This window comes from Callospermophilus lateralis, chromosome 14, assembly GCF_048772815.1.
Source record: "Callospermophilus lateralis isolate mCalLat2 chromosome 14, mCalLat2.hap1, whole genome shotgun sequence".
NCBI lineage: Eukaryota > Metazoa > Chordata > Mammalia > Rodentia > Sciuridae > Callospermophilus > Callospermophilus lateralis.
The window spans coordinates 62,895,454-62,911,129 of record NC_135318.1 but is presented as its reverse complement, the minus strand read 5'-3'; the positions used below and the strand labels follow the sequence as shown (position 1 = coordinate 62,911,129).

The 15,676-nt window shown below is 39.1% G+C and overlaps 1 protein-coding gene across 1 annotated transcript in view; it reads left to right on the top strand.

Moving 5' to 3' along the window:
* The first annotated feature begins 234 nt into the window (after positions 1–234).
* The window catches only part of Tacr1 (tachykinin receptor 1), a 149,391-nt gene continuing 133,949 nt past the window's right edge, over positions 235–15,676 (top strand). The window contains exon 1 of the mRNA XM_076833588.1: positions 235–623. Coding sequence (XP_076689703.1) covers positions 235–623 — 389 coding nt within the window. The remainder of the gene's footprint in view (positions 624–15,676) is intronic.

Sequence of the window (15,676 nt, the reverse complement as noted above, 5' to 3'; positions counted from 1 at the left end):
TGAAGCTTGAAAGTGGAGGAATTCAGAGCCACAAGGGGCAGGCAGAAGGTAAAGCTAGCATTTATTCTCTGAGCGCCAAGTCTCCTGCTTATAAGGAGAGTTCTGCCCAGAAAGAGACTTCCTCCCTCCTGCCTGACTTAAGCAGGGCCCTGAGTCTCAGGAGTCTGCCACTGGACCCCGCTGCAAAGGGAGCCACGGTGTACAGAAAGGAGGTCTTTGCTGCCTAGCTGCACAATGGATAATGTCCTCCCTGTGGACTCAGACCTCTTCCCAAACATCTCCACCAACACCTCGGAACCCAACCAGTTTGTGCAGCCGGCTTGGCAGATTGTCCTTTGGGCAGCTGCCTACACGGTCATCGTGGTGACCTCCGTGGTGGGCAATGTGGTAGTGATGTGGATCATCTTGGCCCACAAGAGAATGAGGACAGTTACTAACTATTTCTTGGTGAACCTGGCCTTCGCGGAGGCCTCCATGGCTGCGTTCAATACAGTGGTGAATTTCACCTACGCTGTCCACAACGAGTGGTACTACGGCTTGTTTTACTGCAAATTCCACAACTTCTTCCCCATCGCTGCTGTCTTCGCCAGTATCTATTCCATGACGGCTGTGGCTTTTGATAGGTGAGCTTGCCCTTTGCGGATGTGAGAAAGTGTCCAGAGTGGACCACTGCATTGCTCTGGAGTTTGGGGGCTGGGTCATATATGGTCCAAGGGAAAGATGAGCCACCCATGCCCTGGGGCTTTTACTGGCTGTCAGTTGAGTCAGTGGTGGATGGAGACCTTTATCTTATTTTTCTATTTCATCTTTCTCCCCCTACCTCACCTTTTTTTTTATCACCCATTACCAGTCTCCCTTGCTTTCAACACACACTCCCATTTTCTTAATATAACTTTCCTTACTTCATTCATTCATCTCCCTGACACTTTCATTTCCACTCCTGTTTTTGTTGTTGTTGTTGTTGTTGTTGTTTTCCCATGTATTCCTTCTCTCCTTAAAGCCTGAGGGGCATTCCCAGGGCTTGGTCAAGGAACTAGCCCCTGAAGGGAGCTTTGTAAATTCCTCCAGGCCTGCTCTTCTGTTGAGCAGCTTCATGTTGTGTTGTGTTGTAAGCACACCTCGGCAAATTTTCTCATTTTTCACTTTTTTCCTGACGATTCAGGGACTTTCAGTTCCCATCTCAACTCTCCAGTTATTATTTGAATGTGAAGAGCATTTCATCCAAATCATAAAACACTCCAGATTCTAATTCAGCTTCCTCTGTGCTTCGAGGAGTTCTCATTCAAGAATGAGAGCAGTACAGTTCCTAAGGATCAGGAAGCTTACCCAGACAATTCCTAAATTCCTCTTGCTATGGAAAGTCAATGTTTTTAGCCTGTCTGCATCCACAGAAAAGTATGCTTGGCTAAACTAGTGAGAGCCCTTCATTCCCTATAATTAACAAATTAGGGTTTTGGAAACGGATGGGAAGTGAAAACATTGGCATTTTCAAAGACAGGCTGGTGTTCTAGAATGAATGGCTCTTGAGGGGGCATGATGGAAAAGTAACTTTTAGGGCACAGTTTTATTGGTATTGACTTTTTTGTGGGTGTCCCAGGTCTCTAATGTGTGTGTGTGTGTGCATGGACACAGGTGTCAAATGCTCCCCTGGATGTGGAAGCATGTTTAAAATACTTGCACTGTGATTTTAAAATGGATTCTTTTGGTGTACCTGCTGAGATAAATGAATGTGCAAAATCCAGAGAAGGAGCTACAAGAAAACTTTTTAAAAACTCAAACTATTAACCCCTTTTACATAAAGATTGTTTATGATTTGCAGTTGATTTAAAGTCTCTTTCATTTTTTAATCAGAAAAATCTGTATTTTTATCCTTTAAGGTGGTATCCAAATGTTAACTTGTGAATTCCATATACACTTCCCTTTGTGCAACTCTTATTGTGCTTGATATGTTTGTTGTGCGTTAAGCAAGTTGTAGTGAATCCATTTATATTTTAAAGGTAGAAGGTAAATCAGTTTTTTTTAAGGTGGTAGTGGTACTCTTTTATGCTATTCTAGTTTTTAGATATTCAGTTTGCTGGAAGTGAGATACACCTGTAAGTCCTTCTGTATTGACTAGTTCCTTTATAGTAGCTTTTATAAACTTAAAAAAAGAAAAAATTCAGTGCATGATACAGAACCATTTATCAGTGATGTCATTTCGCCTTACATACACTTTCTTGATTCCTAAATTAGAGGGTAAGGTAGTGTTTTGTTTGTTGTTGTTGTTTTCTGTGCTAGGGCCTTGCCTAAGCCCTGCAGACCTGTCAGTCAATGTGAGCTGGGGCATTCCGCAGCTGATGGAGCACAGCAGACAGTTCTCTCCCTTTGGCTAACACAGGAACATACTTCACAGCCCTACTCTTTCCTCTGGAATTTAGAAGATTAGGGGTAGAAATGAGGACCAGGACCCTCACAGTGAATTGGACAAGGAGCCATATTTTCACTATTGTTTTTCTCTAGGTAAACCACGGCAGGATCTTGACCCTCTGTGACACCTGCTCTATGAGATCAAAGGGTCTCAGATGCCAGAGTTATGGGAAATGACAGCAATAAGAAATGTCCTATGTTTCTAATGTGCAGCCATGACTCAGGGTCAGAGTTCAAATTGGAGTTAGGACTGGGGGTTCAGCTCTCTGTCTTCATGTACCTCAAGTGCTCCTTCTAGTTTTCCTTGCTCAGCTTCATGAGCACACAGTGAATTCATCCCCTTAGGCCCCCTGGTAAATGTGTCTCTTGCATGCATGGGCATCCATTCTCCCCCGGGAAAGTTGTAGAATTGGAATGGGGCCTTAAGCTCTCTATGAATTCTCTCTCCTTTTTCCAACATGGAAATGAAGACTTGCAGGAAATGTTAAATTGCCTTTTTGTGTGTTCTTTGAATTTTCAATGGACAACCTTGGAATCAAATCTTTAAAAATAACAGCATGGTTTTTCTGATGGTAAAATTAAACCTTTTTTATTGCAAAACACTCAGGAATTATGGAGAGCATAGACACAGAAATTCAAATCAGCCATTACCACACCATCCAAAAATAACACCTGTTAACATTTGATTTTTCTCTTTTATAAATATTACACTACATAATTGAGGTCAGAGTCTATATAATTTTGTAGCTTACGTTTTTCCATAGATATTGTTGGAAAACATTGGTAACTTTGCCCATGTTATTACAATCTTTAGAAACATAATAATAACTTAGTATTGCTTCATTATACGAATGCACTATTATTGATTTTGCCATTCCCCTACTGTATTTAGGTGATTTCTAATTTTTTTCTTTTATGACTAATGCTGTAATGGATACATCTATATGAAAATTTTGCTTTGCTTTTTTATCCCAGTAATGGGGATTGAAACCAGGAGTGTTCTACCACTGAGCTAAATCCCCAGTTCTTTCTAGTTTATATTTTGAGACAGGGTTTCTCTAAACCTGGTCATAAACTTGTGATCCTCCTGTATCACCCTCCTGATTGATTTGCTGTCTTGACAATTTCCTTAGGATAGAGTCCCAGAAGTGGAATTACTGGATCAAATGAAATATTTTTTAAAAAAGAAAACTATCCTATTTTTACAGGATTGTAAACTCTGGGCAGAGCAAAGAACACATCTGTTCTGTCTCATACATTTGAATCTCTTTGGCACAATGCAGAATGCTTGACACCTAACAGTCATTTGAATGTTTATTGAATATATTAATGAATGAATAAATTACACATTTCTAGAACATTTGGGAAACAAGTTATATTGTAACCAAAATATAGAAATCACTTTAAAATCCCACTGGTGATAGTTAACCAGTTAAAATTCTGGATTACTGGCTTATAATTACTTTTTATCTGTGTTGTTTCTCGCATTGACAGTCATATTTTTAAGAGTAAATTTTAGATCATAATGAAAACAATTTCAATTGCTGATAAGGGGGATTTTTATGGCCAGGGGTCTTTTGTGGTTATTATTGTTTTTCCTTGATATTAAAGCATAGGAGTTTTCTATGTCATAAAAAATGTTTTTAAAATGGGATATTTAATGGATGCATTATATTATATGACTAAAATCATTTATTTAACTATCCATGTAGATTTTTTACTTTTTCATTATTACAAGTAACTGAAATGAATATCCTGAACATAAGCCTTTGAGAGAATCTCTGTTTCTTTCTTTGGAATAAACTCCTTGAAGTAGAATTTTTCAGAACAACTGTCCTGTCAGAATTTGCCGTGTTTCCTTCTAGAACCCAGGTATGACAAAATTCAGTTGCAGATTGCAGTACTAACTTAAATGTTCCTTGAAGTCTTTCCTGAATGGGACAGAGACTGGGGGAAGGATAAGGGGAGATCTGGTTAAGAAGGTATACTTATTTTTTGAAGTCATTGATTACCTAGAATAAAATGATTTCTTTCAGAGATAAATGTAGCTGAATAAGTTAAACTCTAGCAAACACCAGGAAGTTTTTCATTTGAAATGTTGCAATTCCTCACACTTAAAATTTGAAAATTCTTTTCTACTATGAAAACTAAAAGGTATGTATGGTGCTTCATGAAATTTGAAGATTGGGGGATATTGAGAGGTCATGCCCTTATTTTACATGGGCTGGTGATGGTGTCCTGTTGTATAGAAGGAGCAGACTCTGAGGAGGGACCAGGAGAACCTATTCCTAAGCCCTGCAGGAGCAGATGAAAGGCAACAGACTGACTGGGAACCTAACTAGGAATCACACATGCAGTAACAGGAGACGCCAAACAGCAGTGGCCTAGTGTCACAGCTCCTATTACATGGCAGGTGCAGGTATGATCTCAGAGAGATGAAGCACCACAGTTGTTCACTACTCAAACTGGTTCTAGATATGTTGTATTTGAGTGAAAGGAAAAATCCCAATGGGAATTGTGTCTGGATAATATGAGATATGATCAGGACCAGAAGTATAGTTACCCAGGTAGGATGACTATTGAAATTAAAAGAGCTAATGAGCTCTCTGAAAGAGTAAAAGAGGAACCTAGCGCGCACGCGCACACACACACACACACACACACACAACACACACACACACTCACACACACGACAGAAACTCTGCCCACTGATCTCTGGTGTCCATCTTATGCCCATCTACCCTGGTCTCTACTAGACCTGCAGTCTGTCCTCAAATCTTATCTTAATGGTTGGATGTGGAAGCCACTGTCTATCTAAGGGCAGGCAGTCCTTCAGGCCTGCCCACTTCTCCCAGAAGCAGGACTTAGATTCCAGGATCCTTTGCAATAATTTAAATGGACCTGGAAACCCAGGGCCAAGAATCTCTGGGATGCTGAGAATAGCCATTAATTAGAAGCTCAACAATCACAACTGGTCCTATTTTTTCAAATCAGGAACTGCAAATATTATTGTTGATGTGAATCCAACTATTGTTGTTGTGGATCAAACTTGAGTCTGTAACATCTCCAGTTGATATTTAGGCTTCTAGACCTCTCCTTGAGACGCTCAGTGCTCTATTGTAGCTGCCTCTCCACACTTGTGCATCTTCTCCTGACTCATGAGAGTCTCCACTGTCCTGAACAATCAATATTGTTTTGTTGTGTTTGGGGTTTTTTTCATCTTTTTCTTCTTCTTGTTGCTAGTATGTGTTTTGTTTTTGCTTTTAATTTGGCAGAAATATAGGTTATACTGGGGAAAAATAAATAAAAGTATATACATTTGTTACTATTATTGTTGCTGAATTAGAAAATGGTAGAATGAAGATCATGAGGGAGAAACACTCAAACTTGAATCCATTGAGGGATGACGCCCCCAAGATTAGGTGATGTTTCCAGACTCAGGGCTTTGTGTCTTCCCTCAAAGAGCTCATGCTATATATTAAATCAAATAAGATTGATTTAGAGGTAACCACTAGAAAAGACGCCAAGTGTTGTGTCTAATATCAGTTGCACAAATAATTCTATAGGAGAGGAGAGAGTTCATGGTCAGCAATGGTGAAAGATCAAAAATGACTGCAAAAATTGGCAATTGAGTTGAGTCTTGATGTATAGATATGAATTTTAGAGAGGATGATTTTTTTTTGTACCAGGGATTGAACCCTGGTGCACTTAATCACTGAGCCACATCCCCTGCCCTTTTTATTTTTTATTTTGAATCAGGGTCTTGCTAAGTTGTTTAGAGCCTTGCAAAGTTGCTGAAGCTGACTTTGAACTTACAATCCTCCTGCCTCAGCCTCCTGAGTCACCGGGATTACAAGTGTATACCACCATGACCCAATAGGGGATGATTTTTTTAAAAAGTGACATTCCGAGTACAAGACAGTGTATGACAAAAGCATGGAGGTCAAATGTTGCAAGGTGTTTGGGGGAGAATGACAGACTGATTCATCTAAATTAACTCACATGTGAATCAGGGGATGAATGGAGGGCTTGGTGGGAAGAAAGTGATTACAGTTATTGGATTTGATGAGAAATATAATGATTTGTTGGAAATGCCCAAAAAACAACTTGAGAGGTGGGGTTAGAGAATAAGAGGTCATGAATCAAAATGTAGATTTAGGAGTTTTCCAGATGAGCTGCCTCTTCTGTCTATATGCATGCCTCCATAGAACAGTCTCAAGATTCACAGGAACATTCCTACCAGAAACTAGGATGGAAAAAAGAAGAAGCAGAGAGGGAGTAGAGAAATTAGAATGAGTGGAGTGACAAAGGTTAAGAGACTCAACTTGTGACTGACTCTGTTCATTTGTGTCATTGAACCCAACGACAGTGAGGACGTTTGATTTGTCAATTAGAGAACATTGGTGACCTGGAAGAGACAGTGTCTGCAGGGTATGGTCAAGGGAGTAAACCTGGATGGCAACAAGGGAAATGGCCTCTTTCTCATTCATCAAGTCATCATTGACCACCTACTATGTGCCAGATGCTAAGTCAGGAAGACACAATATTTCCCCTGGAGGATTGACAAAGACACAAACATCAAATAACCCAGTATAATCGATGCCATGCTGAGGGAGCTTGGAAACAGAGTAAAGAATATCCTTGGGAAGACAGGAAAGACTTACTGGTAGAAGTAAGAGAAGGAGGGGTGGGGAGGGGAAGACAAAGTAGAGCAAGAGGAAAGAGACGGAGTTGGAAAAGAAGAGGAGGAGGGGGAGAAGGAGCAGCAAGGTACAGAGAAAAGAGTGTGGAGTGTTATTTTTTAATTAACTTAAGAACACTGGATTGGGAATGCTCATAATGATTTATTAATATGTCACTTGAAATGTAGAATGGAGATTTCATATTAATAAAATTGATAATGATATCTTCTATTTGTATGCTTCCCAACCCATTGTCTCATCTAATCCTCATGATGCCAAGGGGGATTCTTTTTCTCTCTTGGAAAGACTATTAGAAACAATTTCTTTTATCATTGTCCTCCAACTCTCCAACCCCTCACAGCTTGAAGACACAGGCAATTTGCTTTTATGTGCCTTATATACCTCCCTACATAATCCTGTTCACGGTGGCTTTTGAATCATATTGTATCTAATGAAAGCTGTTGCTGAAAGCATAAAAGTGATGGAAGGATCTGACTATACCAGATAGGACATAAGAGACCTTTTTTGACAATTTTTTTACCCAAATATAAATTCAACCCCACAACCTTCCAGATAGAGTCATGGTAAAGAGTTTCAAATTCTGCTTGAATATTTCACTCAATTTTCCCCACACATTAATTCAATCAATTGAATAGCATTATAAATTTCTTCCTTTTGTTGAGCTGAAATCTGCCTCTCTGGTTTTGGCCTGTTTCTACATCTACTCTCTCTTCCATGTGACAGCCACTCCAAAACACCCATCCCAAGTCTCCCCCATCCCTGGTTAGCAGTCCCGGGTTCCTTCATCTTTCCATCCTCACTGGTCTGTATAAGTTATCCCCACTTGTTAATGGTCCTCTGAAGAACAAGTGACTAGAATGCAGCCTTACCTTATCACCATTACCCTGCCCAGCACCACCTGCTACAGGACGGGAATCCTCCTTGGTAGCCTTGTTGTCCTATGAGGCTTGGCTCAGGAGCCACCTCCATTAAGAAGCTTATCTTGACCTATAAGTCTAAACAAGGTTCCTCTTTATCTATTCCCTTAGCCTTTATCCAATGGTGTTGTAACAGTCTATAATATGCTAGTCTAGCACACCTCTCTGCCCACTAGACCATAAGCTCCATGAAAACCAAGGTGCTTTATCTGGTTTCCTGTTCACAGCATCTACAAAGTGCCTGGCACAAAGTGAGAACTTTTTAAATGTGTAAACTGACTGGACAAACTGACTATGCATCCCTCTTGCACACAACAAAATCTGAACACTAGACCCAACACATGGAACAGAAATCCTAAAGCCCATCTATAAAATTTTGTGTTCAAGCAAAAGAAAAATATGGGCAAATATTGGTTACTATAGAGTTGTACAACAACATAGGAGACTTTTGATTAAGAGAAGGTGTTGGAGGAGGTGTTGATCATTTTTACCATTCTGCTAATTTCTCCAGACATACTAGGGATGTCTAGACAATTTATGGAACTTTCCCTGGTCCTAACCCCCTGGCTTTTTCTCCAATTCTTCCCACTAAAAACAAGATGTAAACTCTCTTCTTTACTTGGCCTTGAGGTAAGACAAATAGAAAACTACACTCCAAGGAGCCTTTCAAGTTCTCTGTCCACAGTAGTTGTCTGAATGCCTTCTCCATTGACCCAGGAAAATTCCAGTATACAGTGGCCCAAGAAAGTCACAAAGTGGGGGACAGATTGGGCACTGGCTTATACTGCCCCAAATTCAGACCCCCTAGAGCAGCTGTGTCCCACCTCAGTGCAAGGAGAAACAGGAAGCATTGTGGAAAAGGAACCCCAGGGATGAAGAGGTACTTCCGTCACGTCCCTGAGGCCTGAACCTCAGCATGGGCTCCAGCACTAGTTCAACCATGTGCTAGCAGGGCAAACATAGGCAAGGTACTTGATCTTTCTGGACTTCAATTTCCTCATCTGATAAAATGAATACAATAAAACTTACCTTGTAGAATATTGTTTCAAGGAAAGAGAGAAAAGTATTTCAAAACCTCCAGTTTATTGACTGACCTCCAATAAGAAATAAGTTAATAGGAATAAGCATTATTTCACTAATAAACCCTGACACACCACTGTATTGATTAGACAATCTCATTCCTGTCTTAGAGTCCTCCTGGATTCCTTCTACATCAAGTATAATAGCAATAGGGTGCCATTATAGATCCTTTATAGATTCTTACTATAGGGTGAAGCATTTATAGATCCTTATCCACTAAATTGTAGTTTAAAATACTCCTGATTGACCCAGCAAATCCCTTGCTAAATGCTTTTCAGAATTCTTGCCATCTTTTTGTGGGGATGCACACTCACTCCATCATTTAGATACTATAAGTCCTGTTCCAGCCCAGCTAGCCCACAGCAGAACCAGTGCAGGGACCCATCACCTGTGCTTTTTGCCTAGAGGCCTTTCTACTGTCGAAAGCTAGAGTTAAGATTATTAAAAGGCACTACCCTAGAAAGGACAGGAAAGGCACTCCTAGGGGAGTCCCAAATTTTAGACATAGTGATAAGACTGAATTAGAAAGTAGATTAAAGAAAGAAGGATTTAAAAAAAAAAAAAAAGTGGTGGGATTAGGTCCAGGGCTGCTTGGAAAATTCTTCTTTTATTATCCCCCAAAACCCATTTTCACTTCCCCAATTTTTTATTTCCCAAAGTCACCACCTCACATGGAGAGCATGACTTGCATGTTGAATGTCAGGGAAAACTTGTTCGTTGCCAAAAGTTCTTATAGCTGCATGGTTTTTAATTGATATTCAACTTATTCCAGTTGTAGTGTGTACTTAGCCTTTAAACACATCTTATAAATCAGGAACCATTCTTCTAAATCTAGTTTGTGTGTGTGGAAGTGTTGAAGTGTTAAACATGCACTGCCTCTTGAGCTTTGACCAAAGTTCAATTAACATGTAAACATGAGCTGCAGTCCTTTCCCCTAATATTCAACTCCATTTCCAGACTAATTAACATATTTTAAATTAGTCCCAAATTTTCCTAAACTTAACAAATCAAATAATTTTAAAAATGTAAATAGCATATATGAACTTGATGAATTAAATTCCTTTAAGCATCTCAAACTGTAATCACAAATTTAATACATATGGTTTTCTTAAAAACTTAAAATCTCTAATAAGATGACTTACAAATCGGATAAACAAGATCCCTCTCAGGATTTATATAGTTCTTGTCAGTCTAGTCAATCGAAACCTTTAGATCTAGCATATCAAATTCTCTTAAAGCTTTTAAACTTCCAAAGAATTAAATTTATAAGTTCAGCGAAAGAGGTTCTCATGAGCATCTAAATATTGACTAGAAATTAACTCATTAAATCCTCCTAATTGTTGCAATAAAATCACAAATCTGATAAGTCCAATTCTCTAATTATCAGACTCTCATTTTTAACATAGTAAAAGCAAATCACACACAAGATAACACACCAATCACAAGACTCACTACTATATACACATTGCTTTCATAGAAGTACCATTTCCCATTGTTTATTTAATTTTTTAAAATTACCTTTTCAGCATTACAAAGTTATGCAAGCAGAGGTGGCAGGAATGCCTTCTCTGTAAAGGGCCACTGAGGTCCTGGAGTGAGGGGCCAAGTCAGACGTCTGAATCTGGAGGTGCCTCAGGGAGTCTGCCCATAGCTACAGCCCAGCACTGAGCCAGTCTCAGAGGAGCCCTGCCTGCCCAGTTCCCACAGGGTCCACCCACACTTTGCCTCTGGAATCAAGTTTTGAATCCCTGCTGTGTGTGTCCTGAATCTCCTTGGCTTCCTTCAAGTTTCACCTTTTCCCAATGAGTATCTTAACATTTGATTATCTGATTTACAAAGATGGAATCATACAAATACAACCTGTACCCTCTCATAGCTTACCTTATCAACCTTATTTCAGAATTGTTCCTTGACATGTGTTTTAGTCCATTTTCTATTGCAAAAAAGTTATAAACTGTAAATTATTAAAAATAAAAGAAATTTATTTTGACTCACAAATCTGGAGGTACAAGTTGAGGAATTGCATCTGGTGAAGGACTTCTTGCTGGCAGAGCACATCAGGAGTCAGGGAATATGTGTATCTGTGAGTCTCTTCTGGTCTTGCTTGCTCTACCAGGATTCAGTCATGGAGGCTCTATCCTCATGACCTTATCTAATCCTGATCACCTCCCAAAGGCCTCACCTGAAAACACTATAATAAGATGAAGCTTCCACCCCCTTCATCCTCACAATGGAGACTAATATTCAACACATAGAGTGTTGGGGGTGCCCTCAAACTGTATCCAGACCATTGCATGTGGAAAAAGTGATCCCCGACCCCCATCCCCACCCCAGTTTCTTTTCTGAGACTTTCGGGTCATGAAAAGTACATGCTAGAATTTTTCTGGGTGTATACTATGTCTCCATACAAATCATCAAAAATGGAGCAGTTGACAAACTGGACTCTCAGCATGGTTCAGGCCTATGTTCTAGAGGCATAGAGTGCTTACGATATAGATCTATATAGTAGCTCCCTTTGGCCATGGCACAAAGTCTGTAGTGGCAGGGTCTTGCTTCCTGGAGCCTGGAAGGCACCCAGCACCCTTGAGTCCTCCAACTGGATCACAGGATGCTCTTTGTTGGGATCGATTGGGTTTCCCTTCTGAGCCAGAGTCTTATGGTTTTTTCATGGTTCTGGAAGTGCTCGGTTCTTTCCCCCTGCCTTCATCCCCACTGTCATCATTTTTGGGTAACAAAAAAATAATCTAAAATTATGCTGCTCTTGCACCTCAGCCCAGTACCCGAAGCCACAAATGGACTGATGAGCGGTCACCTTAGCCATTCCGTAGCTGCCTGAGTGCACGCAGGGAGGCTGCTGAACAGCAGGCCAGCCACCCCCTGCTCTCTCTCTCTGTCATAGAATATAATGAGACACTAATTTTTTAGAGCCTCATGTGCACATTCCACAGTATGTGAGGAGATTAGGAGCACAAGCTTAAATACCCACCTTGTACGATTTATTAATTTTATTTTAATAGGAACGTCCTCTTGAATAATTAATGTTTTCATAAGAGGATTTGTCTGACTCTGAAATTGTTTAAACAAAAGAGAACTCTATGAACAGCTGAAATACCCTCCTAAATAGTCCCAGGGAGTCAGAGGAGGACTTAAAAATGTCCTAGAATTCATGATGGGAACTGAAATAGAAGCAACCCTGAGTGGGAGACACAGCCAGTTTGACAGCTGGCCAGAGCGGAGTCAGAAGGTAACACAGAAGACCGTGTGACCAAATCCTCACTGGAACTATCCTTTAAATCTGTTCCTAAAGCTTTTTCTCTTCCCAGTTGGAAGAAAAGGGTCTGAAAGTGAGTGTGTCCAAGATTCGGCTAGAACATCGGTGAGCCATCACAGGTATTCAGTGGCCCAGTGGAGGATCTGACATCCTACAAACGTCAGAAGGAATAGAAGAAGGTAGAGAGATACTGTCCTCTTCTTCCTGGAGATTTCCCTCCAGTAATGCTCTAACTGGCTCAAATCTACTTTGACGCACATGCTAGTTCTGCGCCATAAAGGCATGATCCCAAATTACTGCTCCGTTAACCTCACAGCACAATCCAATTTAGCAAATTGAATCGAACCAAGAGAAGCATAGCTGATTAAAATCACACTAAGGTGGGGGTAAAAGTAGTCCCTATGACTTCTTTGTACCTCCAAGGACTCATTTGGACTTTAAAATGGGAATGTGTTCATTCTAGTTACCTCCTCTTTGAGCAGGAAAGATTGTAGAGAATCCAGACAAACTTAGCACTAGGGACTGGGCCAGTACGAGATGTAAGGAGCCCTGAATTTTAGGTAATACACACGTTTCTGAAGTCCTGCTTTCACCAAACAGCTCTATGTGTCCATCAAGGAGAAATGGAGAATCCTGAGGTGGTGGAGGGTGGTTGTCGTGAGCCCAGATTGCTGCTAAACTACGTTCTTGTCTCTGCCCCTGGGGTGCCAGTGAACTCTGCAGTTGTGTTTGGGTAATGAAACTAGGTTGAATTTGCTTCTGTTCTTGCTCATACTTCTTTGCAAGTCACTAGTTGTCTTGGTAAGCATGTAGTGCTTTTATAACTTGGAACAATGTTACCATCACACAGAGACTTTGGATCACAGTTCCAGTTAGTCCTAAAGGTCAAGGAGGCCAGGGTTAAGGGAAGCAGTGTGGTCCTGTTGAGAAGGTCAAAGCTGATTCTTCACTTCGCCTGCATCTTTGTCAATGGGTTTGTGCTATTCATCAATCCTGGGATAAGGGCCAGTTTTCCAAGACCTGGGCTTCCTGCCAGGGTCTGTCTGGACCCATGCTTCATCTGGAAACTTTCATCCTTATTTTTTTTTTTTTTTTTGTCTGTGTCTTTTCGTTTTTCTCCTTTTCTCTCTACACCTGGATAAAAAGTTCCTTGCTCCATTTCCTCAGCATTTTGAAAATAGCACAGATTCAATCAATGTAAATGGCTGGAAAATAGAGATGGAACAGACAAAAAATCTGTTCTGTACAAAATATTTACATAGCAAAATTTAAAAATCAAATTATTAGTGCTCAGATTAAGCAAATGAGTTCAGAAGGATCCTGAAAGGATTTTTGGAAGCTGTTCAGTATTTAGTGATGAACTTAAGTTACTTTTTCTAAGAAAAAAATAGCTTACTCTTGAACTTTATCTGTACAACTTCAAATTCCCTTCTGATCATATTAATTGTACTTATTTTTAAAATGTAAAATATCATATATTTACTAAAGTGAATTAGGAACTTCCTAAAAAAAAATAGTATGAAGAAAACCAAAACCAAAATCAACACTTGTCTGACTGCCTGAATGACACTTTCATCAATTCTTAGGATTTTTTTTATTCCAGGACATTTTTTTCCTATGCATAAGATCTTTTTCATAATTATAGTCCTTCTCTTAGTCTATTTGAGAAAAATACTTGAGACAATAAACTTAATAAAGAAGAATTTATTTTGATTCGTGATTTCAGAGGTTTCAGTCCGTGGTCACTTGGGCCTATGGTGACATAGTATGTCATAGAAGAGTACAATGTGGAATAGTCCTGTTCACTTTCTAGCAGTTGGGTAAGAGAGAAGGGCAGGGGAAGAGTGGGCTGGGGCCCAATATCGCCTTTAAGGGCACTAGGTTCTATCTCTAAAAGGTTCCACCCCCTCTCAATAGTGCCACAGGCTGGTGACAAAACCTCTAATGAATGGGTCTATGGGGGACATTCAAGATCCAAACAGTCATTTAGCATATAGAATTTTATTTTAACATAATAAAGTGAGAAGTATTGCTATGATAAATTTTCTTCTATAAAAGCATGCTGAATGGTTATGAAGTATCATACTGCAAATAGTCCTTATCCTTAGATTCAATAGTTGTTTCTAGTTTTTGCTACAGTATGCTACTTGTAATTAATGTTTTACATATGCATGTTATACACATGAACAACTATTAAGATACATTCTTAGAAGAATGTATGTCTGTTCTGGGCATTAAATATTTTCAGGCTTTTGCTTCATTCTGTTAAATCAGTCTTCAGAAAACTCAAGCAACATAGCAGCATAAATCAGAATATACAGACCCATCATAAAGGAGAATTGCTTTATCTATATTCCTAACAATTTTGGGAAAAAAATTCCAATTTAAAATGTTATTGATGTTTGCATTTCTTATTAGTGAGCATATTTTTGTCCATTTATTATTCCTGTATATTACATTTTTGTGAATTAGCATATTTTAACATTTTAATCTTAGTTTTTAAGTTACATTTGGATTGCAGAAATGCTTTATTAAGGACATTGGATTTCATCTGGCATATAATGCAAACATATTTAATGCTGTTTGTTAAAACTTTAAGTTTCCTCTTCAGTGATTATCTTATTTTATATAACTGCATCCATCCACATTTTTCTAATATCATTTCTCTTGCTGGCATTTTTCTTAGAAGGCCCTCCTCAACCCATAAGTAAATATGCACAAGTAATTTTATTTTTTTATGGTTTAGAAGTTCTCAAAATTTTCATTGATTAATAAGTTAACTTAGAATACATCTTTTAAAAAATGCTGCTTATATTTATCTAGTTGTCCAAATAGCATTTATTGAATGATCACTTCCTTACTGATTTATATTTTGACCTCCACTTAATTTTATTAACAATTAGGCTGTCTCTTTTTTATTGTGTGATCTCCATTTTTTCCTAACATATATAATTGCATATATTAGTGGAGTTCTGTGTGACATTTCCATGCATGTATTCAGTGTATATTTATCAAATCCAACCATCTTGCTTCCACCCTGCTCCCATTTCCCTCCCTCTACCCCAGCAGCCTTCAAAATTCCCAGTTATGCCCATTTTACTTTCAGGTCAACTTTTTTACTTTTTAGTTTCCACATATGAGAAAGAACGTGTGATATAGTGATTTCTTTAATAGTATCAACATTATATTTATCCTTCCCAATAAACTCTGGATTCATTATTTGAAATACCTATATTGAAAATGAAATGTATTAGTGCATTACATTTAGAAATTACCTTTGGGGAGAAACTGTTAGTGTA